Raw genomic sequence first — 15,355 nt, forward strand, 5'->3', positions numbered from 1 at the left:
CTATCACAGAATATTCTCCAAGTAATTGGTAACATCCTCTGTAATAAAGGCTATTGCAATAGGCAACTTTTGCCCATTACATAGCTTTAATTTATTTAAATATTAAGCGTAGATTAACATTATTAGATTGCAACTCTGTTTCCTCGAAGTAATTTGTTCCTATAGCTCTTTAAAAAAAAAAGCTATTATAATGGGCAACTTTAGCCTATTTCTAAGCTTAGTTATTATTAAATATTGAGGCAGAATACAACTAAGTTATCACAAAATATCGTCCAAGTGATTCGTCTTTATAGCTCTATAATAAAAGCTAATTTAATAGGCACCTTTAGCCTATTTACATAGCTTTATTGTATTAAAATATTAAAAGTAGATAGCCATATTATATTGCAACTCTATTTCTGCGCAGTTTTTCAAGTATAACATTATAATTAAGGCTATTTTAATGAAACCCAAATGGTATGGCAGTTTTATCCATTGATTTTCCACTTTCAAGAGTTTAATAGTACGTAGAATTGAATAGTTAGTGTAGTTGTGAGTTAATTGTTGTGACTACAATAGATTGTAGTAACACGCGACTAGCACGCGTTGTGTATCCAATCATCGTCTAGACTATAGAATCAATTTTGGCTCCCCGTAATTTCTATGAAAATACTAAATGAAGCGCGAATTACATGCAAGTTATTAAACTTTTTATTGAGAAGCGATGCGAATTGTGCGTTTAAATTTTTTTTAATTGATTAAAAATTGCTAGGCATTTATTACAATTAAATTACAATAGAATTATAGTTGTCACACTAGGGCAACATTTTAGGGCTCAGCACATGTTTGTACTTTGCCTTTATTATTGCCTTGCGTTCTAACCACATGTTTTACGCTGAAATGAAAAGTTTGTGGTCTCACCCGACAGGTTCAGACAGAATACAGCTCAACCTTACGAACCAATAGAAAATAATAATTAATTAATTTTTTTTAATAAAAAGTAACTCATCCCTAATCTTAGACAACCATAACAATTCATTTAATTTTAATTAGATCTGAAGTGTTTTGATACTTTTCACTAAACAAGTCGAAATCTCACTATGGTACCTGGAATATACGAGTTAGAATTCGAAGTAGACCGCATTCACGAGGACTACAGTAAAAGTAAAGTAATGCCTATTTTATTAGGCAGTCTTTACGTCCAACTACCAAATCAGATGTCGTGGACGGAGGCGACTAGCGAACACACTTTACTGTAAAGTTCTCATATTAAATATTAAATAAAATCCAAGGCCTCTAGACCGAGAATCGAACCCACTATCACAATACATATTAACTTTACAGGGTCTCGCCTCTAACCGCTCGGCTATACCGTGGCGCCTTCTCACCATTATCATTCTTTACGTTAAACAGCCAAGTAGAGAACTATGCTCTCTATTCTCAATGTTGCCTTTTCAAAAATTGAATGTCATAACAATGATTGCGATCTAATTTGTGCCACTGAATAAACCCATCACACGATTGCGATTGATGACTTCAAAAGTTACAATTCTGGGAAGGTCGTCCATTAGAAAGGGAAACAAAATTTCACAAATCAAAAGTTGTAGATCTTTTTTATGCTATGAGTCCTCCACTTTTAAAGAAAAAGGACTTAAAATATTGACAAAAGCGGGAGCCACGGTTAGAGCGGTAGCCGAGCGGTTAGAGGCGAGACCTGCGAAGCTAATATGTATTGTGGTACTGGGTTTGATTCCCGCCGGTCTTAGGCCTTGTATTTTATTTAATGGTTAATAAAAGAAATTTTACAGTAAAGTATGTTTGCTAGTCGCCTCCGTCCACGACACCTAATAACTACCAATTAGGACGTTAAGTTGGATTACTAAATATTGACAAAAGCGGTAATCCGAAAGGACAAATCTAGACCGAAAGCTCACCATTTCCATATCCATATTTAATTGAGTGAAACTTAACGTATTTTCAACTTAACTTAACTGAATGAATCGTTAAAATATATAAGACTACACTTTATTATAAAAGTATTATGGTTTTTTAAGTAATAAGAATGAATGCATACGCGGTATTCGAACTGAGGATCTCCCACTTACAAAGCCACGCTCTTGACCACTAGACCAACACCCGCCCATCCTTGGCAAGATATTCTTACCGTAATCATAGGTCAAGAAGGCTTGCGTACTGGGTGCATTAAAATAATGTGATGATTGCTTTTATTTGATGATAAAACAAATTTATCCTGATTAACCCACAACCATTACATTACACTACATGTTTTAAAATCTTCAATTATTATTATTTTTTTACTTTACGTCACAAATAACATTTTTTGCAGTCAGAGGACCTCCCAAAACGCGTGTATTTCTGGGTGGAAAATTAATATTGAAAACCGTTGACGAATAGATAAAATTGTAAATTTGATCTTAAATATCTCGACAAATATTAGGGATATCAAAACGGGGTCAACGTCATTTTTCACAGTTTTTTATGTAGTTTTCATAATCATTGTCAAAATCAGTGGTCCTTATGAAACCCTAATCAGGTTTTTGGCCGTAACTCCGCCAAATATAAAGATACAGCATCGGGGGTGGAAAATTTGAAAACTAGACCAAAAAAAAATATAGTTCGAAATTCCTCTTTCCTAAAATGTTATTATCGATTGGTGCGTTTTAAATGGATCACCCTGTGTATCTTCATATTCGACCGCTTTCATGCAGTCTTTCTTTTACACATTGTTTTCATATGATTAAGTGACCCCTGGATACGTTTTTATTAAAATGAAATCATAATTTTTCATTTTTTGGTTACAGCAATTGTGCTTATATTATTTGTGATAATAGCTGTCTCCATTATAAAAGAAAAACATTTTAATTCAAGAAATTATGCGCTGCCGTTATTATATTTATAAGAATATAACTGTAATAATTAAGTGGTTTAAAAGAAAATTGTGTTAGTGTTTACACAATATTTTGTGTTTTTTTTAAGAGCTTGAGAGAACCAAAAATATCTCTCGGCCGCACACAACGCTGGGTTTTGAATTGAAGAAGTTGTCTCGTGTCTGCTTAGAACAGATGTACTCTGTCATATCTGGAATACTTTCAAAGCTTGTTGGAACTCTTAGTTAAAAGTAATAGGCAGCCAGACATAACCGTAGAGTGAGGACCACCCGTACAATCTACAAAAGCTAATATCAAGTACATTCACATATATGTATACACACTGTATATAGTTTTTTAGAATTTTGGCTTCAAATAACAGGATTTATAGCAACAAAAAATTTTTATTTATTTTAACAGTAAAATTGTTTCACTTTTACTGTAATTCTCATAGTTTTCCTCATACCTCAAACATGGACTTTTTACTAAATGTTATTTTGATATTACACTCAAATAAAACAGCTTTTGAGGAGTTTAGCTCGATAGAAGGACTTGAACTGTACGGTACAGCTAAACGCTTAAATCTTAACCGCATCCAATCCCTCCGTTCGAAAAGACTACGCACCTTTCTAAGACAGCAATTAGACTATCTCAACTGTCCTAAAAATCCATATTTTTTTCTTCTTCTTCTTCTTCTTCTTCTTCTTCTAGACTGAGCCAAATCTCGTTACACCAAATTCCATTCCAAAATTTCCTAACATTTCAACCGACTCGTAAACAATTTGTCCCAAAAAAATTCTTCTTTGTTTGATGGTCGATGACCTAGCAAATGGCTGATCTTATGATAGAAAAAGGTATCATACGAATTCACTTCATCGGTATTCTGTGTTAGCCAACTTATAATGGTCATCGTTGGATATATTACAGGGTGTCCCCAAGCTATATGGATAACGACTTTTTCTCGGAAACTAAGATAGCTAGACAAAAACTAAAAAATACGTGTTCCCTTAGTTTTTTGTTAGAAATCCAAATTTAATTTGTAAATTTTGTTCGGTGCTTCCAGAAGCGAGATACAGGCACCAACTTCATTTTTTCAAATGGGGAGATGTGGTTTTTATTTAAGAAATAGATTCCTCTATTTTTTTTTAAGAAAAATTTACTCGAACGGTTTTTTTCTGTGAGCGATATTTTACAAGTTATGAATGAAAACATGATTCTTATAAGAAATTTCAAAATGATATTATCAAAACGGTTTTTTGACTGAATAAGAAGAAAAGTACTATTTTATTCTAAATTTTACTCCTCATTAATATTACAGATCATGCTCGAACTGACCTCCACCATTAGAGATGCATAGACATGCTCTTTCCTGCCAATTGTCCCTTACTGCCAAAGAAATAGGTTCGAATTTAATCGAGTTACAGGCATCTATTATTCTCTGCTTTAGTTCATCTACAGATGCAATCCCGGCTTGATTCTGATACACCTAGATTTAGAAATGCTTTTAGATAAGCAGAAATAAGGAAAAAAAAGAAAAATGTTATTAATGTTGGAAATGCAATCCTTTGTAAGGCATCTTTTAGATCTCACGCTCATATCATTGGGTTTAGAAATTAAAACCATTTTGGCTAGTGAATCTACTTCACATCTAATGTCATTTGTGGAAGCGCTAATCAGCTGGATTTATTAAAAGAAGCTGGTACAAGTGTACATTGCGATCCTATGGAGGTGAAAGTACAATCGCCACTATCCGACATATCCTTTTTACTTTTTCCTCATTCTGGAGAGACAACACAGTTTCATTGGAAGATATACGAAGTTCTGTAAAATGGCAAACTGTTTTTATTTATAATGCTGGAAAATATAGCTTATTTTATCCTTCATAGCACGCATTTACTTGTTTTATTATAACAGTACTGCTTCCTTTATAACCTCACAATGGCCACACAAAATTGCTGTATCTTTCTAAAGACTGTAGTAAACAGTATTTTAATTCTGTATTTTTGGTAAACCACTGCCAAATAAATACATCTTGCCTTTAATATAACATCAAGTACTGCTTTAACATCAGTACACAGTTTAATTCAAGTTATGATGTAAATTTATTAATATATTTTTAAACGCATTTATTATTTTAAAAATATAAATAATTTTTTGAACTGCCTAAATATTTCTTTGTTTGTTTTCTGTTTCTGATTTCAGATTATTTGGAACGAAATGCGATAAATGTTCGCTAAGTTTTCGTAAAGACGATTTTGTAATGCGAGCGAAAACCAAAATCTACCATATAGAATGCTTCAGGTGTTCAGCTTGTGAAAGGCAACTTATTCCTGGCGATGAGTTCGCGTTAAGAGAAGATGGACTATTTTGCAAGGAAGATCACGAAGTGCTAGAGAAGGCGACTAATGGCGAAAATAATAATAATAATGCGAATATTTCGAATAATAACAGTTTACTGCACAACGAAGGCTCTAATTCAGGTAACTAATAAAATAAGCATGTAATACAATACAATACTGTATAGTCCAGAGCAGTGTGAGCTCACTAACTGAATCTCCACTAACTTATAAACTCATCCAGCTTGAGGAACATTGCTGGAGATGAACTAAACTCTCAATTACTGGCCCTCACAGACAGTGAATATGGACTCACACAAAATATATGTCCATTACAGTAGTCCAGAGCAGTGTGAGCTCACTAACTGAATCTCCACTAACTTATAAACTCATACAGTTTGAGGAACACTGCAGGAGTTGGACTAAACTCACAATTACTGGCTCTCACAGACGGTGAATATGGACTCACACAAAATATATGTCCATTACAGTAGTCAAGAGCAGTGTGAGCTCACTAACTAAATCTCCACTAACTAATAAACTCAACCAGTTTGAGGAACATTGATGAAGCCGGACTAAACACTCATTTTATTTTACCCATTTTTCCTAAACTATTTTGTTCAGTCTTAAAAGTAGTCTTCCAGTAATGTAGAAAAAACAAAATATTTAACAATCCATTAGCCAATCTCAGTTAATGTCCTGTGGCCATAAGAGTCATTAGGGTACCAATATACAACACCATGCTTTGTATATTCGTATATAATTGTGTTATTAAAGTGACTAATGTAACACATTTGTACTGTTGTAGCATTAAAAAAGTCATTCCTTTACAAAAAATATTATACAAAAAGATTTATTAAGAAAAAAATAATAAAAATTAGGGTAAACATAAGGTATGGATCACCCACATGACGTCCTACCTTGTCCATGTTTCCAAAAACATCATTGGTTCATCTAGCCAATCTAGCTCGTTTACTGGAATGAACAAATGTAAGAATACTACTTTTAACTGACGTAATGACCGTATTTTTCACGAATCGTTGACTTCAACGATCAATTAGATCCAGTATCGATCATAAGCCTTCTTTTGGGAAATGTAAGGTAAAATACAACGGAAAAATACCGAATTGGGATCCAGTTCGTGTAGATTTCTACTTGTTTAGTCCAAGTTTTCTAGTTTTGAGGCCAAAGCTAAAGTATACACAAAGGGTAGCCTTCTTTTGGGTAATGTAAGGTAAAATACAATGGAAAAGTACCGAATTGGGACCCAGTTCGTCTAAATTTCTACTAGTTTAGTCCCAATTATCTAGTTTTGAGGCCAAAGCTAAAATATACACAAAGGGTAGCCTTCCTTTGGGTAATGTAAGGTAAAATACAACGGAATAATACGGAATTGTTATCCAGTTCGTGTAGATTTCTACTTCTTTAGTTACCGTTATCTAGATTTGAGGTCAAAGCTAAAATATACACAAAGGGTAGCCTTCTTTTGGGTAATGTAAGGTAAAATACAACGGAATAATACCGAATTGGAACACAGTTCGTCTAAATTTCTACTTGTTTAGTTATAGTTTAGATTGATTGTAGCAGCGACCACTTATCTGACAAGGAGAGACCAATCTGGGCCGTTCGTTAGACAGAGTTAACAATCAAATGAGATGAATCTTTTCCCAAAAACTGATAGACGGTATGAAGCAATAATGGAATGGAGCGTATCTTTCTGAATTGCAGAGTGTACTCTGCTGGTAGTCTTGGAGATTGTAGGGTTGGTGGTTGAAGATCAGCGAGTCAGATCTACGCTTCTAACCCAGTGATTAAATAGCTTGTAGATAGTGTGCCGGTGGGAAGCTTCGGTACCCTTTCAATCTGTCTTAAGACAAAATTTTCCTTTGAGAAATCACTGATTTGAATCCCACATGAAGATCGTACGGTTTCTTCGTGGCCAAATCAGTGTAACTGAAGTCTGTGCAGCCAACTGCAACATGATATGCCCAATCTGACGACTTCCTTCGCAATCACACGCGGAAATAACAAGGGGATGTAGCAATTTTATACACATATCGGCTGTCTAACTTTACAAGTGAAAGAAGATGGGTTCAAAGCCAGTCTCCAAGTGAAAAATGTAAAGTGGAGTGAAATTTGGCAGCGCAAATAACAACCTTCTATCAAGTTTTCTTTTAGAAGTATCGTTGCTCCCTGGGAATACTATCTGTTTTGATTATTATTATCCCCACTTAAGAATATAATTATAGCAAAGGAATAATCAGCCTTGTTTATCCAGAATCGGTAATATTTGAATAAACAAAATAAAAAAATAAAAAATCCTAATGTCACAAAGTGTGAATCTGTAGTCACAATTATTTCTAACTATACGTGTGACAATATACTGCAGTCCTGGCTCTGCAGTTAGCTCACTAAAATCTCCTCTGGCAAGACTATGGGCTGTTCGTGTGGACTATATCATCAGCACCTGTATAAGTCGCTACGTATTGATCGATACTTCACAGTTGTAATCAAGCTTGCAGCTAGAGTGCTGATGTCTGTAAGCAAACCTAACAGTTCCACATTTCTACTACAGTTCGTTTAAATAACGCTCATTCTACATACATCTTTTGTTTTATTTAGAACTATTATTTCTGAACCGTTTAAAAATTATTTTATGAGATGTTTCGCATATAATACAATTTAATTATCTTTCAAATTATAAAGGTTCCATCAAGCAATACCTATAATTTGATTTTTACCATTCTAAATTATGCTAACTATTCGACTTTCTGTTCATAATATTCTTTGATTTTACTATGAATATTTATATTTATTTTTTGAGTATTATTGCTTTACAAAAACATGAAGTTTTTTGCAATAAATATACAAGAATTTACAAAACAGAATACAATAAAAAACCGTTTATAATATACCTATATTAATATTACACTAGAATTCACATTTAATTGAAAAAGAACTATAATCAGAATAAGAAAGAGTACAATAATAGAAATATAAAGTGAATATAATTTGAAATACATACTATATCCTGTATTATATGTATATACACAATTGCATCAATGATGCTTACAATTATTAATACTAAGTAGCAACAGTAAAATAATATGTCATAATCAATAGCTGATATGCCACTAATAAAGTAAAGTAAATCAAATGAATGTTAATTAAATAATATTGTAATAATTAAAATAAGATAATACAAATATTAGTAAACATTTTTCAAATTCATACTAAGCTGCAAAGTGGATACTTAACATATTTTAAGACTATTCTCCACAAAAGCTTAAATTAGTTTTATCTCGAACTATGAGCAGATTTTCAAAATTAATGGCATTTCTATAATTAGGAGTAATGACTCATACGAATTTATAAATGAGGCGAAAGTTTGGGCAAAGTGTAAACTATAATACATGATGCGAAAGCTGCCCGTCATTGCTGATGCAAGACGCAACCTTAGGGACACAGTAAGTGAGCAATCAGCCAGTGCTGACAAAATCGGGAATTTTAGTGAATGGAATTATCCAGGATAGAAGATTACGACGTCAACGTTGTTTTAGACATCGTGGTGGATTATGAGGATGGGTTGATGAGGAAAAAGTTTGAGAGAGTTGAATTGGTGATTGGCAGGAATAGGCTTCTGTGGAAATTGAGGAATCGTTAATGGATAGATTCGGTGGCAAAGGGGATATTTAGATCTTTATGAAGCGTTAGGTTAGTGTCCTAATAGGGAGCATTAACAATGCAGCGAAGGACTTTTGATTGGAAGGATTGGATGCGGGAGATATTGGAGGGTTTAGTTGAACCCCTTAGTTCTGATCCGCAAGTCCAGATGGGTTTAAGAAAAGTTTTGAAGAAGGTTAATTTGTTGGGTGTGCTTAGATTAGATTTTTAGGTCCTATCATGCTCCTTAGTTGTCCCGTACCTTTTGTACAAATACATAGTTCTAGCATGTATACCCACAAAAGTGCACTCCGAGACATGGAGTAGAGTAAATGATTAGTCCAGGGATGAAAGACGATGATCGTTTCGCTTAGACAGCAACGATCCTAAGAGATCGTCGTTATGTGTTGAGATAATCGGATGGCCACCGGCGTTTTATAGCCTGCGTTAAGGACGTGGGAATTGTATGAATTAAATATTTTGTACGCAAATGTGATAGAACGATCTAATATACCCAACTCTTTTTTTACATGGTAGATGCGTTCCTTAGAAAACCGTGCAAAAGAAAAATCGTGTAAAAAATACTTGGGACCATGGTAAATTTGGGGATATGTTCCACAACTTTCAAAAAATCGTGTAAGATGCAAAGAACTCTAAATATTTTACCCAAAAACCGTGCAAAAAAAAGTAATAATGAAATCCATATTATGCATTTATAAAATAATATATTAAAGTATAAATACATAATGTGCCTGTACAGTCCTGGATTCAATTATATAGTCTTCCATACATTTTTCTTTTGTGGTCAGTTGAAAAGCAGAATGTAGTAGAATGGTGCTCGGTGGAATCACTACAAGAAACGTTGAGGCGATGCTGGCCAGTGAGATCTCGAGAAAATCAATCGGCAGCGAGATGTGCTAGAGACATTCTCTTAGCTACAAGAATGCGATTTGGATGAGGTTGTAGAGAGAATTGAACTCAATGGTTAAAGTCTAAGGCTAGCTCATCTGAAATAATGTTGATCACTAATGAAATCAGGTTAGGATAGTGGAGGTATATCAGCCCGGGAATCCGGCAATATAAGCGATAAGCCAATATTTTAATAAATGCATAGCAAAATATATATTATATTACAATAAGTGGTAGAGCCGTACATTTTACTGAATGATGGCAATAAAATTTGATCCAAAACACATGCATATGCATATATTATATTTTTGGTGGCAGGTAAATGTTACAAAAGAATTTTGTCATGATAAGAGTCCCGAAATTACTGCTAATGGAATATTGTCCAATGGCAAGGATTGACCTTCAAAACTTAAAATGGTGGAACAAAAAAAATGTACACATTAAAAAAAAAAAGAAGATACTAAGCGAGAAATAAATGACCTCTAGCAAGGTGATGTCATTGAATCACCTTCAATTTAAAGTCAATACCTTAAATAAGGTCAATACTTAAATATAACCAAGGTATACATATATCATAGCATAAAAATGCCTATATTAAAGTATCCATAATTACAAAAGTTATAATGGATTCACTTGGAAGATATTCTATTGTAAACTTAGTTTTACTTCACAAAATTTAAATAAAGCCCAAGTGATGTAATTGACTAAGAGTTGCCTATTAAAATAGGCCTTAATTACAGCGTATAAACAGTGTTCACGCTTGGCAAACACCTAAGTTGTGAATATTTTGATGATATTAAGAAAGTATGTTAAGTCCCAATCATAGTAATGGATGAGCTATGGAATGTCTTTATGCAATCTATATTATGTTTAAATAACAAAATTTTACTAGGCACTTAATCTACTAAACAAGGCTTTACAAAGATCAACGCTTAATACCAGAGACTAAAATACACAATGTCCCTTATAAACAAAGAATATAAGGCTGGACATAACACCCTACATGAAACCCTTACTGGCCCTTGTTCATTACTAAAATATTAAATCCCCCTCCACCATTCTAAAAGTCTTATATGCAAATTGCTTGTAATATTAGTATGCTAAGGGTGGACAGTGTCCCTTTCGTATTATCGGCTACAATTAAACTAATTACGTTTCGATAGAACGTAGAAAGTAACCTGGATGTATTAAAAAAGTAAAAACACTGCAGTTGATAACAACGTTGTGATGGTGTGATAAGGAATTCATTACGAATTGATATAACTAAAGTTTCTCCAAGTGGGAATAACTAGAATTGGTTTGAGTAGGACTTGAATTTAACTATGGTTGTTCTACTTAACACTGAATTTGCTTTAAGTAACACTTGAAATTAACAGGAATTGCTTTAAGTTAGAGTTGAATTTAACTGGAGTTGCTTTAAGTAAGACTTGAATTTAACTGGAATCGCTCTAAGTAAGACTTGAATTTAACTGGAATTGTTTGCCAAAAAAGTAAATCTCTAATAGTATCACTGTTTCCCTTGTAAAACAGAGAGTCTAAACTCAGCGTTAGCAATAAATTGCTCATTTACTTGATCATTGTTCGGCCAATGTTGCTCTATGCAGCTCCATCTTGGAGTTTTATTTGTAAAACAAACATACTAAAACTGCAGAGGGTGCAAAATAAATTTTTGAGGTTTGCCTTAAATGCGCCGAGGTATACGCCATTGAGAATATTACATGAGCGCACAGATCTAATGTATATTAGCGATGTGTTGCGCGGCCAAACTCAAAAATTTATTGATGAAGTTGAGGGGCATGAAAACCGCCTCATTAATACTATTGGTCAGTACGACACGCAGACTGTGTATAAACATAAAAGGATTAAAAACATTTTGCTGTAAACTGTATTCAAAAGTATTCTTTAATTTATTTATTAGACTATAATTATTTTTGGTTTTAAGTATTTTTGATTTTATATTATTTTGATTTTTTTGTATTGGGTTTTTTGTCCTTTTTCCCAAAATATAAAAAGAAAAATTTTTTTAAGTATGAAGAAGTTTAACTTATTTTTGTCAGAGGAAAAGAACTGGTTCTGGTACTCCAATGTTTATATAAAGTAAAAACTATTGTATTATTTGGACAATAAAAACATTTTATTATTATTATAACTGGAATCGCTTTAAGTAAGACTTGAATTTAACTGGAGTTGCTTTAAGTAAGACTTGAATTTAACTGGAGTTGCTTTAAGTAAGACTTGAATTTAACTGGAATCGCTTTAAGTAAGACTTGAATTTAACTGGAGTTTCTTTAAGTAAGACTTGAATTTAACTGGAACCGCTTTAAGTAAGGCTTGAATTTAACTAAGAATTTTTTAAGTGGGACTTGTCTTCAACTAGCGTTACTTTAAATAGAACTGGAATTTAACTGAGTTTCCTTTAAGTATGACTTGAACTTAACCAGAATTGCTTTAAATAGAAACATTAATTTAACTGCGGCTATTTTAAGTAGGATTTCAAGAATACCTTTAAGTAGGACTTGAACAATAAATTTAATTTAACATGATGGGGTAACTATTTCCTAATTGGGTTACACCATGAGTGTTTTTTCTTATCAGCCATTTTGTCTGTATGTTTAAATCACTCTATCAATATTTGTTCAAGAAAATTACATATCTTGAAACCACAAGGCTTTATCTGTAATTGTGCGTGCAATACAAATAAATAAAGATTGTATCGTCGGCATTTGCCTTTGATTGTGTCTTCAATTTATCTAGAATTTGATAAACATTTCAAATCTTATCACATATTGATTAAAATCTTTCAAGTATTTGTATTTATATTTGTTGTTGTTGTTGTTGTCAGGCAATATTACCCAATAATTAAGGCTATTTTATTGCCTATTGGTCATATTTAAATATTGAGCAAGAATACAACTAAAATTACATCAAACATTTTTCTAGAATGTTTTGGAAAAAATAATACGCCTGTTTATGACAGATCTATGCTTTGTTAATAGTGTGAATTCCCGTCAGAGATTTGTTCAGTACGACTTGTGCACACAATCGTTGGTTACGGAAGGGGTGCGTTCTGTTATGTGCGTACGTGTGTCGCCGCCTAAGATGCTCTGTGTGAACTGCCAGCTCTCTGTTTGTACAGCTTGCCCATGACAGTTGTCTATGTTTCGAGTATTTAGTTTCATTTCCTACCACCCATGGCGTTTGTTATTTAAATCTTTTTTTTTATTTATTTTGTTTAATTATTTATAATTTTAGAATTATTATTATTATTTGCTAGGGTTCAGATCTTTTATTATTAAAAACTCAAATCAAAAACTTAATTTAGACAATCAATATGTGTTCCCAGCTTGTCGTATCCCCTCCAATGAACTTCTTTTTGTTCAGCTTCGTTAAAAGATTGTTAAAAGCGATAACAGGTCTCGCAGCGAAAGCATTCTCGCGACTCACAGATTTAGGTTCTTGTATCTTAAGACAAAAGGATGGGTTCTAATTCCCAAAGCACCACAGCCAAAGAGATTATCCCCTAGTTAATCTAGTAGGTAAATCTTTCTTACCATGCAAGGCCCCAAAACTTTTACCACTAGTCTTTGCGTGAGATACTCACTCTGGCAGCCGAGAGCCAACTACCTCAACTACCTTAAGATATCAACGCAACCAAAGAGGTTATAAGAAGCAATTTCCTTCTCCTGTTAGAATTTGCACAGAGATTCCTGAACCTTATCCTGAGGAGGTATTTACTTTGAACCTAACTTGTCCAGTAAGAAAGCCTGGCTTCAAAATAATCTCATTCGCAAAGTAACTTCAGGATCCCCTTGGTCCTGATTTTAAACAGCACTGTGGTATTAGTCTTTTAGCATGTTTAATTCCTTGAACAGTTTTCCAGGATTTGCCATGTCTCTTCTTCAAAGCCATTGCTTAGGAGCGTTCCTTGCTTTAGTTGACCATTTTCAATCTATATACATCTTTGATTTCGTAATTAAACTAGACGAACACACAATTGGGATAATTTTTCACGAAAATAAGCTAATTCTTCGTAAATTATGGAAGTCTCTAAAAGAGAGGGCTGGCAGTCCAGTGGTCGAAGAAATTGAAGAACCAGCACATGTGTTTGGGAATCGAAATAAATTTAAAATAAGTCACTTGAAAGATAGTCGAAGAAAACAAAAATAAATTCTGTGATTGAATTAGGTTTTTTTTTTTTTTGACATAAGTCAAATTAAACTAATGAATTAACTCGAAAACTTTGAGCAGGAAAAACGAATAACATAGCCGTTTGTTCGACCAAACATTCCAGAAATTTGAGGAAAAGCATCAAGTTCCATATTAAACAAATATTGTTTTGTTTATTACAAATATTAATTTGTTTTCAATGAATCTTTTGATTATAGTAACACGATAAAACATTTAATGTAAATATAACAATCCAACACGCAACATTTTTTATTTTCTACTCATTTATTCAACGATAATTCTCGTTACATCGTAAATAGTAATTTACAATTTTGTACTTCTGCAAGATAAATAACAAATGAACTGTGTTCCTGTAATTCTATTAAGATTTAGAACCACTATTCATACATTACAGTTCTTCCTCAAGTCTTGGGTTTTCAGTAAAAATGCAATTTTTTAAAATTAAACAAGAGCGGTCGCAATAGCTTAGTTTCAGTGAATTCTCAACCACTGTGCTGCGGAAAGTTTTGAAATGTACCGCCAAATTTTAGAAATGCATACAATAAAAATTATACAGGGTGTTCATTTTAAGACGGCTCAAATGCATTTCATGCTTAAACGGTTGATCTGAGTAAAAAAAATGGTAGAGGAAAAATTTGTTGCCCGTCACCTCTAGTTTCAGAATATGTGACTTGATTTTAGATTTCTGCCCGCATACGCGGAGACGCGCGACCAAAAATGAAAGGTGCCTCTTCTGGCTCGCAAGCCAGGTTAGCCAGGAGGTTATAAACTGCACTCTGTATCAGAGGAGGCATCTTTGAAGGCACAGTACAAGCTTTACAAGTTGAGTAAAGTGCATTACTTGGTAAATTAAGGAATAAGTTTGATCCTTTACATGAAAGATATTGATCACTTAAATATGTGGCAGGAGGTTTCCAATATTTTTTGGTAATTAAACGCAACTCTCCCAAAATTACCTAAAAACTATTAAACCTTCTTGTTTGTAACAGATGTAAAATTAATTTTTACCCATTTTGTGTATGCTTGAGAACATCTAAAGCTCTTAAAATTTGATTATTGCTTATTGAAAACGACTTATTTCCCGATATTAAGAAAAATACTAGCTTTACTGCCTTGGCAATATTTTCAGTAGAAAGGGGATGAAAAAATACATAAAAATGACCTATCGCGTGCTCTTCTTTCTCTTTGATAACAAGTTAAAAAAATTTAAATGTGAGTAATAAATGTCAGATTTTGAAATGGCCTAGCATCTTAAATTTTGAAGATATCGAACTGCGGTGTCTGGTTTCTTTTATAACTTTTTATACTCTTTAAAATTGTGTATATGAAAATGGGGGGGGGCAAACCCTCACTTTTGGTCGCACGTCAGCCGCGTATGCGGGCAGCAATCTA

The 15,355-nt window shown here is 33.4% G+C and overlaps 1 protein-coding gene across 1 annotated transcript in view; it reads left to right on the forward strand.

Moving 5' to 3' along the window:
- The window catches only part of tup (LIM1_Isl and LIM2_Isl domain-containing protein tup), a 111,336-nt gene that overhangs the window by 76,206 nt on the left and 19,775 nt on the right, over positions 1–15,355 (forward strand). The window contains exon 3 of the mRNA XM_074142855.1: positions 5,070–5,347. Within this exon, the coding sequence (XP_073998956.1) occupies positions 5,070–5,347 (278 nt within the window). The remainder of the gene's footprint in view (positions 1–5,069; positions 5,348–15,355) is intronic.

Source organism: Rhodnius prolixus, unplaced genomic scaffold (genome assembly GCF_049639745.1).
Source record: "Rhodnius prolixus isolate KJV_2025 unplaced genomic scaffold, Rpr scaffold_12, whole genome shotgun sequence".
Lineage (NCBI taxonomy): Eukaryota > Metazoa > Arthropoda > Insecta > Hemiptera > Reduviidae > Rhodnius > Rhodnius prolixus.